General features: G+C 38.5%; 2 protein-coding genes across 2 annotated transcripts; one reads left to right on the forward strand and one right to left on the reverse strand.

The window, feature by feature from the left end:
* Positions 1-519: 519 nt before the first annotated feature.
* LOC306843406 (tau-tubulin kinase 2-like) lies at positions 520-10706 on the forward strand. Its single transcript, XM_079374893.1, has 15 exons — positions 520-688; positions 2691-2831; positions 3248-3395; positions 3589-3662; positions 3780-3920; positions 4050-4154; positions 4741-4806; positions 4906-4998; positions 5070-5195; positions 5281-5438; positions 5538-5733; positions 6644-6855; positions 6946-7399; positions 8208-8827; positions 9864-10706. The coding sequence occupies exons 2-15, from the start codon at positions 2763-2765 to the stop codon at positions 10180-10182; spliced, it is 2781 nt and encodes a 926-aa protein (XP_079231019.1). The 5' UTR covers positions 520-688; positions 2691-2762; the 3' UTR covers positions 10183-10706.
* A 1006-nt stretch (positions 10707-11712) lies between these two features.
* churc1 (churchill domain containing 1) lies at positions 11713-13561 on the reverse strand. Its single transcript, XM_079374892.1, has 4 exons — positions 13383-13561; positions 12974-13109; positions 12831-12901; positions 11713-12649 (listed from the first exon to the last, which is right to left on the reverse strand). The coding sequence occupies exons 1-4, from the start codon at positions 13419-13421 to the stop codon at positions 12557-12559; spliced, it is 339 nt and encodes a 112-aa protein (XP_079231018.1). The 5' UTR covers positions 13422-13561; the 3' UTR covers positions 11713-12556.
* Between the last annotated feature and the right edge of the window lie 89 nt (positions 13562-13650).

Consider the following 13650-nt stretch of genomic DNA (forward strand, 5'->3'; position numbering starts at 1 on the left):
TCCCTTTTATTGATTTCCCAACTAAATGTTTGGCCTGCGTTATTCCACAATGAAAATATGTGAACAAGATAATGATAACGTTGCACGTTTTTTTAATGTAAATCTCTACATATGTATACACTTGTAATGTTCAGCGTGTGAGCATTAGCTATACCCCAACGCAAAGTTTAAAACAATGACCATCAATAATAATTATAAAAACGGTAACGCAATAAAGATGAGCAATGTCAAAGACTATAGAATAAAAAAGCCCTTAAAGGGACTTTGGCAATACATAACGTACACTATTCATTCTTTTTTTTAACGGTAACGTTAGTTAAATACAACTGTGCATATAAGGGGTACGAAGAGATGCAGCTTTTGGATTTAATAGTGTATTAGTAAAAGTTGAGTCCGTATCAAATGATGTAAACGGCTGAAAATGTAAATATTATTTATTTATTCATGTAATGATTATTCCAGACGATGTTTGGACGCAAACCCATGTGACGTCACAGATCGGTCCGCTCGCTCGTCTTCGATGCTGTTGTGATAAGTGAGGCAAATAACGTGAACTTCAGTCGTTATTCTGTGTTTCAAAACGTTATGGGATTATCATGTCCAACATTTTATATCATCATGGCCTATAGAACAAAAAAAGATGTTTTGAAGTCTTCGGAAACATCTTGGACCGCCGCTGCAGACAGAGGTAATGAACACACCGGGTCCCTGAATGAACGCGTGCTGTCCGCTTAGCGAGCTAACGTTAGTCCGCATTATTAGCGGGATTGCAGCTGTCACAACATTGCGTTGCCGTTGTGTAACCTGGCAACCGTATTTTCAGTACTAGCTGTATGTTGCGGTGGCGTTATTCAGTTTGGCTAATTAGCTGGCGCGGTGTCGCTTCATTGCGCTTTTTTGTTTTAGTGATTTGGCTCTGGCTGATGCTTTAGCATTAGCTAGCCTGTGTCCTGTGTCTCCCTCTGTTATCACTGGATGCGGAAAGGACAGAGAACGCCTCACCCAACATCTACAAGACAGCGGCAGTTTTCAGCATAGCTTGTGGATGTTAGCATAAAAATTCAGTAACATAACGTTAGCCAGCTAATAAAGACGTAACAGGCCAGCTGCAGCCATCCTTAAGATGATCCTCATGAAAAACAGTACTGCATGCAGCTACCGTTAGTATAGCAGTTGCTTTGGACTGCCATCCATCAGTTCTGACTGGTGGAAAACAAAATTATACTAGTATTGCTAATACAGTACAGATTTAACGAATGAAGCTTGAGTAAAAACCTTTTAATAGCGCTGAATCCTTTTTAAGACACTGGCAATAATTTGTTATATTTTAAACTATAATGTTTTTGTGCTCAAATTCAAATTTATTCAAATGTAAAATCTACAGGTAAATTGTTATATGCAAAGTAATATTTATGCATATAAAAATCAAAACAAAGCAACTATAACAAACTATATATATATATATATATATATGGGTAGCTGACAAATAAAAATTGGACTGTGTCCTATGGTGTGACAGCAAAAATGTAGAAAAAAAATTAACACAAATAAAATGAGAAAAATGTATCTTCATTCTTAGTTACAAATAGCATGAGAGGTTTATCTTCAATGTTAGAGTTTTTTTTTTGGTTTATTTTTTATTTGCACATTTTTCCGTCACACCATAGGACACATTGATACATCAACTACCCATTTGTGTGTGTGTGTGTGTGTATATATATATATATATATATATATATATATATATATATATATATTATACATACATATACAGATATGCATATACGCATTCATATATAAAACAAAGCAGTTTATGGGACAAAATTTAAATTGTTTTACATGTGTATATATCTTTTAGACATTCTAGATTTATTTCAAAAACAGTTTTGTGTGTGTCAAAATGTTAGTAATTAGTAAAAAAACTGATTTTAATTGTCACTACACCATATAAATGAGTGCAACAATTAATGAAGTTCATAATTCACCAACACTGCAGTCAAATAATGACAGTATAAGACATTGACAGTGTATGCAATAAGTATAAAACACAACATGCATAATATACAGAAAAATATATATTGCTCAAGATAATGCATATATTTACCACTCCAACAGATGTGTACATGACTTGTAGAATGTTTCATTTGGTCTCTTAGCATATAGTAATGATTGCATTTTTATTTTATCATTGACATCAAACAGAGCCAAGGTTCTCTGTCTTACAAGCATGCATATAAGATAGTATTTTGTAGTCTTTGTGATTATGTTTCCCTGAGTCACTGTCTTGCAGTTATAGTGAATTTTATTCTTGTTTCAGGCCTACAGTAAGCCTGTTCCTTAAGGATTTGACTGTATTTAGCTCCTTTAGTTTCTGCACCCTAGCAGTGACAGTCATAAAACGAATCAGGACAGGTTCTTCTACAGATCTTACCTTTTCTGCTCAAAAGACAACCTTAGGACAGGTCAGATTCATGTAGTTTGAGTGCCTTCACAGAAGGCCTTCTTAAGTATATGGATGGAGCCAATAAAATGCATTTTTCATTATTTTTGTCTTGTCTACAACCCTGCAGGTAAATCTCCCTGATGTCTGCAAACATCTCTAGAGCCTTTCATTTCTGATGTAACCGTGCAGGTCCAACTAAATGAAGCATTTTTAAAATCTACAGATCTGTTTTTTCTAATCTTTTCAGCGAGGACCCAAGCTTACTGATGTGAGGTGTAGATCGTCTCTGAGTGTGCTCAGTCCACTCTTGAGCCTCAGGATGAGTGGGCCCGGGGAGCAGACTGATATCTTGGCTGTTGGGAGCATGGTCCGGGAGCGATGGAGAGTGGTGAGTTGTTTTGAAGGAGCTGTATTTAGGAGGACAAGGCTTCAGGACTATTCAAATATTCACTGTTAGTTTTGTAGAGATGTTCTGATAGCTGTCAGATTCTTTCATGTAAACTTTCACTCAGGCAAGGAGTTTGTTTTTCTTTTGAGCTCAGTCAAACGATACACTGCAGGTGTGTTGAGCAGTGCTGACATCAGCACAGAAAACTAAGCTAAAATTAAGCTTGGTCATAACAGGAATACATTATAAAGTATATTACTGAGGATTACTGATAATATTTTGCAATATTACTGTGATTTTAATAAATAAATGCAACCTTGGTGAGCATAAGAGACGTCCAAAAACATTAAGAAATCTTATCGGCCAAAACGTTTTGCACAGTAGTCATTCATTAAAAATTTCTCTTTCCTAACTAGTTGAAGAAAATTGGTGGGGGTGGTTTTGGTGAGATCTATGAAGTCCTGGACCAGGTGAACCAAGTCAGTGTGGCTCTAAAAGTGGAGTCTGCCCAGCAACCCAAACAGGTCCTTAAGATGGAAGTAGCAGTTTTGAAAAGACTTCAGGGTAAAAATGAACATAAGATATTTTAGATACTCATTAATGTATATAAAACAAACATGAAAACACTATTTGAGCAGTCATTTTGCACTGTGTTTGCTACTCTATGGGCAATCATACATTTCCAAACACAAGGGGGATATTACTTAAAAATATATATGGATAATATTAACCATTTTTGCCTTGATCCATTTCATAGGTAAAGACCATGTTTGTCGTTTTGTTGGCTGTGGACGCAATGATCGCTTCAACTATGTGGTTATGGAGCTTCAGGTAGGGCATCAAATGATTTATTCTTGTTTCTAAATTCATGGATGGTATCACAACTCAAAGTAAAAGAACAACACTGATTTTAGTCACCTGAAGTGATGTATGTCCATTGATCTGCAGGGAAAGAACTTGGCAGACCTTCGACGCAACATGAGCCCTGGCACCTTCAGCATCTCCACCACACTCAGGCTGGGCCAACAAATCTTAGAAGCCATCGAGAGCATCCACTCTGTGGGCTTCCTACACAGAGACATCAAACCCGTAAGAGTGCTGTACAGAGTCTGCTCTCTCACAGACAGCCCTGGACCTAAAAGCACATGTTTAACAGGGCCTCATTATTCCTTTTTAGACTATATAAACTAGTCTTTAATCTTTTTTGTTCTCAAATAGTCTAACTTCGCAATGGGTCAACTTGCCACTACGTGCCGAACCTGTTATATGCTTGATTTTGGGTTGGCACGCCAATTTACAAACTCATGTCAAGAAGTCCGTCCAGTAAGTAATCACAGAAGTCTTTTAAAGCTTATCTTTATCAAATTTCATATTAGTGTTACTTAAATGGACAGTTCACCCCAAAATAAAAATTCTGTCATTTACTCACAATCTTTCCAAACTTGTTTGACTATATTTCTTCGGTGGAGCACAAAAGTAGAAATTTCAAGCAATTACTGAAGAATTGGTTTTTGCAAATACAGTGCTTGGGGACTGAAGGTTTCAAGATTTAAAAAGGACACAAAGTCATACGGCACCAAATTTAAATCGTAATTCATATTTCATGAGAAAGTAGTGATGGACAATTTGTGAATGAATGTAAATATGAATGAAATATCTTTTAAATGAATTTTTTTTAATCAGTTGATCTGGTTCACAAACCTGGTCTAAATGATTTGTTCATGAATTGTTACGTCTCAAACTCTCATTCATGCACCAAAAAAAGGGAAGTCAAGGTTTTGAAATGAACACTGACTTAAATTTCAGTGTCAGAATTTTGACAGAATTTTTATTTTTGGGTAAATTATTCCGGTAATGTGTTTGTGTATGTTGTATGATGTACTTATGTCTTCTCTTTTTTTGCCTAAAGCCTCGTCCAGTGGCAGGATTCAGAGGAACTGTCCGTTATGCTTCAGTTAATGCACACAAGAATAAGGTAACTTTTCTCTCTTACATTCTCAAGCCAATGGCGGTTGCCGGTCAGGCTTCTTATACATAACAGGTCATGTTACTTATTACTTCTTTTTTTTTAAAGGAAATGGGTCGACATGATGACCTGTGGTCTTTATTTTATATGCTTGTGGAGTTCGTGGTGGGTCAGCTACCCTGGAGAAAAATCAAAGATAAAGTAAGTTCTGCTCTGATCATCATTTTCCATGGATAAGAGGTTTGCTGTTCTCAGTCCTGCCATCAATACAGGAACAGGTCGGAAATATGAAGGAGACGTACAACCATCGCCTCATGCTCAAACAACTCCCGGATGAGTTTAGCATTTTTCTTGACCATATCTCCAGCCTGGACTACTACACTAAACCGGATTATCAGGTGCTGAATTTTCTTAGCATTTCTTGACCATAGATTTTGTAAATGTAGACAATCACTAACACAATGCTCTCTCATTGTGTTGCAGCTCCTGATGTCAGTCTTTGACAACAGCATGAAGAGCTACAATGTAGTGGAAAATGATCCGTATGACTGGGAAAGAACAGATTCAGAGGACACACTTAATGTTGGAACCCTGGCAACTACAGCCCAGCAGTTGACCCGCCTCACACCCGCATATTTGGGGTAGATATCCAGCAGATGCAGTGATTCAATGATATAATGAGTCTGAGCTGTATAAACTGTTTGAAGTCTACATGGTTAAATGAATATATTTCCTTCCAGTATGGCCAATGCCTCCGTGATCCCGGGCGATCTGCAGCGTGAGAACACAGAGGACGTCCTTCAGGGTGAGCGCCTCAGTGAGGCTGATAATTGCGCCCCCATCCCAATGCACCCTGCACGGGTAGCGGATGTCTGGGAGGATATGGAGCACATCCGCGACCGAAACCTCAACCACGTTCAGCCTCTAATCAGAAAGGTACTATTCATCACTCTGTTATTGACATTCCTGCAAACTCGTCACTTTTCAACTAAATGAATTTATACCTAATAAAGTAGTGTTTATAAGCACAGCTGAATAAAATGTATTTAATAAAACTTTTATTTATTTCATTGATGCTGTTATCAACTCTGAACTGACTGGAGTTGAATAAAGACACTGTTGTCTTGTGTAAAGTAGCTTATAGCTGAATTTAGCTTGTTTCATCATTTATGAACTTTACGGTTATTGAACTGAACTGAACCAACAGTTAAATAGCTATGAGCCAAATAATGAGACTATTGTCATTTTAGAGGTACTTTACACCAAAATTTGAATTCGACTCATATTTGATAAAGTTTGCATCATTGATTCTATTATTTTCCTGTTTGTAACTATAAACTGCTTTGAAACAGCCTGTATTATGTAAAATACTATATAAATAAAGGTGACTTGACTTATACAGTGGTACCTGAGGTAACCACCATATATCTGCTCTCCAACCTACTGTGAGGAAAATTTGCATTTTAATTTAGCCAATTTGCCATTTTGTTGACTTTCTGCTGTTTTTGTAGACCAAATATATATAATATACAACTGAAATGTGGGGTTATCATTTCATAAAACTTTATTTTGTCAAAACTTGTTTTATTTGAACTGAAAAGTTGTTTAAATCATAGTTTGTATAGTCATTTTACAGTTTAGGATGGACATTGATGTTGTTTCAAAACAACATTGCTACCTAAACAACATATAGTTTTATTCTAATATGAAACATTTCCAGAACGATTTCAATTGCTCCAATTTTTTTTCTTTCTTTTTTTTTTCTTATACCCCACCCATCACCTTTTTTGCCAGTCTGGAGTTTGCAAGTGTAGTGTTTTAGTTGGAGCTTGTGTTTCTGATTCAGGTGGCTAGTGAGGAGGAGCGAAGCAAAGAGGGCAACCAGAGCCCCAACAGTGGCTCCATCCAGGGCTCTCCTAGACGTGTGCGCTCAGAGACCTTGCTCATCGACCGTGTTGCTCCTCTATTGAGAAGGATGCGCCATAGTCAAAGCATGGGGCTAGACAAAAGACTGACCCCTGAACCCAAACCCACCATTGAACGCTTCCTTGAGGCCTAGTCAGTAAACAAAATCCTAATATTCTTCCTTATTAATGTGAATTGGTCTCTAAAAACATCATAACCACTTCTCCTTCTTCATCTTATTAGTTTAGGGAAGCAACGTCCGGGTCTGCCCCAAGACAGGTCTGTCTGTCGGGTCGAGCAGGGCTCGTTGGAGGATGAGGAGGGTGTGGCCAGCAGCGGTTACGTTGCCGTCAACCTTAGCCCCGTCCCACAAGAGGGTGACTCACAGGAGTGGGTCCTAGTTGAGCTTGAGGGGGGTAGCGGTTCAGCAGGATCTAAACCGGATGAGGAGGAACGCTCAGGGATCTCACCACGCTCCTCCAGCCCCCTCGCCCTCCCTCGCACCTGGTCCGACCCCTTGCCTCAGCGCGCTAGCAGTCTGAGTGGTTCAGCAGAATTCCACACAGGCGTCTGGCACACTGGACCTCCATTCGTCAGACTACCAGGTTTGCCTGGAGTGATAGGCCTGTCTGGATTAAGAAAACTGCCCACAGTACAGCCTGGGTCAGTGGTCCTAAGCAGGACTCATCTTGAGCAGGTCAGTCTCTGATGTAGATGTATTAGCATTTCTAAACAAATAAGGTCACATTGTGAGATATACAGCAGGAATTGTGCGACAACAATTATATTATGATAACATTCCTGGTCATTCATTTTTACATAATACTGTAATTATGTCATAAAATACAGTGGTGGCCAAAATTGTTAGAACACCTGACAGATCTGAAAATAATGACCTTTTTTGACTCCAAAACATGATTTGATTTCATAATGTTCATGAAACAGGCTGCAACTCAAGCCAAAGGCTTTCCTTTGAAAACTGCTCAATCTATTTTCCAACTTGCCCCAAATTTGGGGTTGAGGTCTGGACTTTGAGGGGGCCAGTCCATCATTTTCCAGGAGATTCCTTCCGTCGCAGGTAGTTCCAGAAATAGTTAGTTTTATGAGTATTGTAATGGCCAATTCAACAAAAACAACTGAAACCTCTTAAATATGCCAAGTGTTCTAACAATTTTGGCCACCACTGTATCTTTTATTGTATATTGAAAACTGATTGTGTATTGGAAACTGTAGCAGTAAGCAGTGATTGTTCATGGGTGCACTGCAGTGCTTTCACTGCAACATTACTATGTCTCGGATTTTGGCCAGCATCTTGGATTTATACATTACTGTATATCAAAAACATCAATAGACCAAAAGTGAAGCTGACACAAAGCTCCAAGCTCAGAAAATCTCACCAGAACTCAGCAGATGATGATACCACTAAGAAAAACAAATGTATAAGAGTTTTTCCCTGCAGAGCTCCATTTATAATGTCCTGTCTGTTAATGTTATTCCCCTCACAGTCATCCAATGCAGTCCTACAGCCAGTTCAGTCTAAGCAGAAGACAGGAGATGACTCTCAGCCTGACAATCCATCAGGCCCTGCAGAAAAAGAGCACAACCACGTGCCACCTATTTCATCCTCTAAAAGCCCTAACAAGCCAGATGAAAACATTATCTCTGTCAAGGCCTCTGACAAGGATGTGGAGAGCGACTCAGGCTGTCCTGACGGTGGGCCCTCTTCAAACCCCAACCAAGGTGAGACGACTGGACACAGTGTTGATGCAACTCCGGCATCACCTCGTGAACTCTCACCCCGAGCCAGTCGCATCCCCGTCCGTGACCCGGACTCTCCAACCCGTAGGGGTTTTCCAGCTCCACTTTCTCCGTCTCTGTCACTGTCATGTGAGCACTTCCCCTCAGCACTGCTGCGTGACAAGTTCACCTTCCCCACCGGTCCTCGAGGGTCAGACTGGCAGGTGGAGGAGCCACTCTCTCTTTCTTTCTCCTCAGGACCTGTGTCGAGCAAGAGTAAAATACCAAGACCCATAAGCCCCACACTAGTGCCGGATCAGCTGTCTGCACGATTTATTCCACGGCCGCCACCAGGCAAACCACCCCTTCGCACAGGTGGCGAGAACAGGTGAGAGGAGCAAGAATGTATTAGAATCATGTACTAAGTTAGAAGGTTCCCTGTGTCAGTGTATTGAGTTGTATCTTTAAGGGCTGCATGCAAAAACAAAACAACCATCATAGTACACGAACACTCTTTAAAGCTGGTTCTTTTTAGAGAATGAAAAACATCCAGAGCGAGCAATTTTTTAGTCAATTCATGAACAAATGATTCTTACAAACCTTTCTTTTTAGTGAATCCAAGACATGAGACGAACAGAGTTGTCCAATTTACAAACATATGGCTATTATTATGAGCTGGATCATTTTAGTGAATCAAATACAGTGAGTGTGATCAGTGTAATTTGATTCATGAATAAATAACTCTTATGAACCAGTTCTTTTTTAATGAATTCAAAACATATAGTTCAACCAGTGTAGTCTGATTCACAAACAAATTAATCTTATGAACCCATTCTTTTTAGTGAATCAGAAACATACAGCACAACCAGTGTAGTCTGATTCACAAACAAATGAATCTTATGAACCCATTCTTTTTAGTGAATCAGAAACATACAGCACAACCAGTGTAGTCTGATTCACAAACAAATGAATCTTATGAACCCATTCTTTTTAGTGAATCAGAAACATACAGCACAACCAGTGTAGTCTGATTCACAAACAAATGACTCTTATGGGCCATTTCTTTTTAGTAAATCAAAGACATAGAGCACAGGCAGTGTAATCTGATTCATGAACAGTTGACTTTTATAAAGCTGTTCTTTTTTAGTGAATCAAAAACATACAGGACAACCAGTGTAGTCTGATTTGTTTAAATGGATGATTTTGGTTCTTTTAATGAAGAGTTTGAAATAGCTGGTTCTTTTAAGTGAATCAAAAACATACAACGTGACCAGTCTAATGTGATTCACAATAACAATCAACTCTCATTCTCACCTGGTTCTTTAATCCAGTTAATCTAAAACAAGCAGCACAACCAATGTAGTGCAATTCCTAAATATACATCTACATGATCAATGTGATATTGAATGTTATTGTCTTTTCAGACGCAGACGCTACCGCATTCGTGCAAGCAGCACCGGTGACACGGACCTCTTGGACAACCTCTCTCAGCTCATGCAAGAGCGAGGGGGATTAGCCGTCAGCACCTCACGTTACCAACACACCACCGCCTCCTCTCTGCAGCGCTCGTTAAGCTCCTCGCCTTCCCGTTTTGAGGGGGGTCACAGCCAGTCACCAAGTAGCTGCTCGGCCTCTCCGCCTCCTCGAATCAGTGACTTAACAGTAAATCACGGGTCAGGGTTCTGCCCCAGAGTCAGAGCAGGAAGTCCTGAGAGCAAAACCACAACCAAAATGAGTAAATAAAGAGAAAAGCTTGTAACCAATGGTGTGAGTTGTCAGTAATTTGACAACCGGTTTCAAAAGTAGCTTTTACCGTTTGATGAACTGTAGCATTTTTACAAGAGGTGTTTTGATAAGTAGAGCGATAAAAGACCAGGTATTTACCAGTTGGTTGTGATTACTTGAAAGCATCATGTTTTGGATGTTTTTGAAAAACGTGAAATATTAACATGCTAAATGTTCCAGTGACCCCGTGTAACTTTCTTCTAAACAGATTGCCCATTGAATTTCACTGCAATCAATTTAATTTTTTTATATTCTAAATAGTTTGTGCCATATATTCTTTTTGATATGTAAATTATCTGTTTACTTTTTCATGTTTGTTTTGCACTTTCTGGTTTACATACCTTACATGTCAGATTTTGAACATTACCTATCAGTTGCTATCAGTGAGAAATCTGAAAACAATGGGGCTGCACTTAGTAACTCATTGTATTCTGTCAAACAGATGTATGTTTTTTAGGCACTAAAGATACTCTAGCCCAGGGGTGTCCAAACTCGGTCCTGGAGGGCCGGTGTCCTGCAGAGTTTAACTCCAACCCTAATTAAACACATCTGAAGCAGCTAATCAAGCTCTTTACTAGGCATACTAGAAGCTTCCATGCAGGTGTGTTGAGGCAAGTTGGAGCCAAACTCTGCAGGACACCGGCCCTCCAGGACTGAGTTTGGACAGCCCTGCTCTAGCCTTACATTTTCTATCATTTTTCTGTTTTTCAATCATTGGTCAAATCGTTAAAAGGTTAAATGCTTATTTCATCAGATAACTATCTATACAGTGTAATATCATTCACGTATAGGTACATCTGGTACAAGCAAGCATGTGTATATATGTATTTCAAGGATTGTATGTACTGTAAACTGTATCATCTATATAATGTATTTATTTATTTATTGGATGTGGTTATGTACCTGATGATGTAGCTTTATTACTTGCTACTGACTGAATTCGCCATCACATTAAGGGTCAGCAACGTTGCAATTGCCAAGTATAATCTCTTCCATGCCTGCAATAGCATAAACAATCCCTGTAAATAGTCACAATGTCAGTAAGAAACTTACTGATATATTGCAGTGAAACACTATGGACCCTTAAAGGAACTCTTGATTTAAACACTATAGTCCCATTACCATATTACTTGAATACATCAGCAAGATGTCTGTTTGATGAGTTGCCTGCTTATGCCAAGACGCTTCTGCGGTTTTTGGTACTGAATTCTCCATCATGGCATTTATTGAAAGTTGTCTGAGGAGTGCGAGACCCATGTGATGTACAAAGAAAGGGACTGTAGCTACCAAGTCATTACCATGTGTGCTGTGCAGCTAGAATAGCTGTTTTGTTCTGGATCGTCTGTTTTGTCCTCTGGAAGTATTTTTACTTTAAAAGTATCAGTATAGGCCCACAACTGTTGGTACGACGGACGGTTTATCTTAAGAATTGTACATAACCTGAACTGTATATAGATATAAATATATTAAGAAAAATAAATTCCACCTCATGCTTCATGTACTGTATTTTGCTAACAAACATTTCAATCATGCAAAAAGTTACCATGTTGGAATGTATATGTATTCATATCAATGGAATAAATAAGTACTCTTATGATGCTTGATATTGTGACAATATTATGCTGTCATTAGCTTAATAAACATAAAATGCATTGGTTCATAGTTTATTTAAAGCATACAAAATATTTTGTTACATTGACACTGGAAATACAGTAAGACATATTTACTTTAAATGTTAGTATTAGTAATAATAAGCAGGAATCTGTTTTTTTTTGTTGTTTTTTCTCTTGGATGTACCATTTTAAACATTTTATCTTTTGAATCCAATCTTGACTTGTATATCTAAGTGCTGCATAGAAACAAAAATCCTGTCTGTGGTTAACAAACTGATAATCCACTCAAACCTAACCTTTCTTGGTCAGTCAAACAGATATTCTTACTGCAGAGTCAGACTCATATAATTAGCAACAGAGCAACATTATTCATATTAAGATGGGATAAGAGACGTTTATGGAAGCTTGTTTCTGCCACGGAATGAAGCAGACAAGGTAACTGCAACTTTTTATCTCAAAATTTGGAAAAAAAATCTGAATAGTGTCTTTATGACAGCAGAAAACAACATTTTCTTGCAATTATGGGTTTACATCTCACAATTCTGACTTTTTCCCTCAAAATTGCAAGAAAAAATCTGAATTGTGAGATCAAATTTTGCAATTATCTTTTTTATTTTTCTATTTGTGCTGTGAACCTTAGAGCCTCCCCTGAAGCAGTAGAAACAAAGAGCACAATGAATTCTGCATCAATTCCCTGTCTCTACATCTGGGCAAATACTCTAGAACAGAGGTGCTGTTTGTCTGGGATCGTCTGGCAGCACACTGATGGAATCCTCTGCTTTTCCACACAACATGCATAACATTGTGTATTCCTGCAAAATTGAATAACAAGTAAGAAAATAAAAATTCCCTGTAAATGCCTAAACAAACAAAAAAATCGTATTCATTTGCCCCACATTTTAGTATTTATGTACTATTTATATAAATTTTAAACATGTACTATTTACATCAATTTTAAAGTTTTAAACTTTTTGTATTGAGGGCAAGGCTCACCTGATAGTCATCCACCACAGTGAAGGTGTACTCGTGTCTGGCTATGACATGATCACAGTTCTTGCACATATCTGAGGAAAAGCAAAAGTTGCTGATGACAACTTTTACAGAATATTTACATACACTGAAGTCACGTGACTCACGCAGGTAAGTGACAATCTCCTCCTCATCTTCATTCACCATCGTCCTGTCGCTGATCAGCACAAAGTCCCGCTGGTGACAGTTAGCGCAGCTGAGAAAGTTCATAAGATATGACCCATTCTCCAGACAGGTATGACCCTATGCACACAAGAGAGGAAATGTAATAGGCAAAAATATAAGGAGTCCAACGCTGTCAAAAAATATTGTTTTATTTACGCACACAACATAAACAACCCAAACAAAAAGAGGTAAATGCCTAATGCAAGTACAGTTGGGTTCCAACTTTGGCTGGAAAACAACAACCAGTGCTGCATTTGCCTTTATACGCTTTAATGGCATTAAAGGAGCAGATAGCAAGTAATAGCAGAAGGATTCGGACAAATGTGCAGTCAGCATTGATCATGAACTCACCCTGTCAGGATACTGTTTCTGCACACAACCAGCACACATTTCGTATCAGACAAATGAAATGAATATATACGGTACAGATTAGAAACACGTAGAAGACGCTTCCGTGTTCGTCTTCTTCTTCGGTGAATTCTCTGTACGAACTTTAGTGTAGTGCCTCCATCGGTGCATTCATCACATCTGAGATTACAGCTAATAATGACTTTGAAAGTAAGTAAATACATAAATGAGAACGGGGCAAAATCATTTCTACAGTAAACTCCATATTACA

This window comes from Barbus barbus (assembly GCF_936440315.1).
Source record: "Barbus barbus genome assembly, chromosome: 24".
NCBI lineage: Eukaryota > Metazoa > Chordata > Actinopteri > Cypriniformes > Cyprinidae > Barbus > Barbus barbus.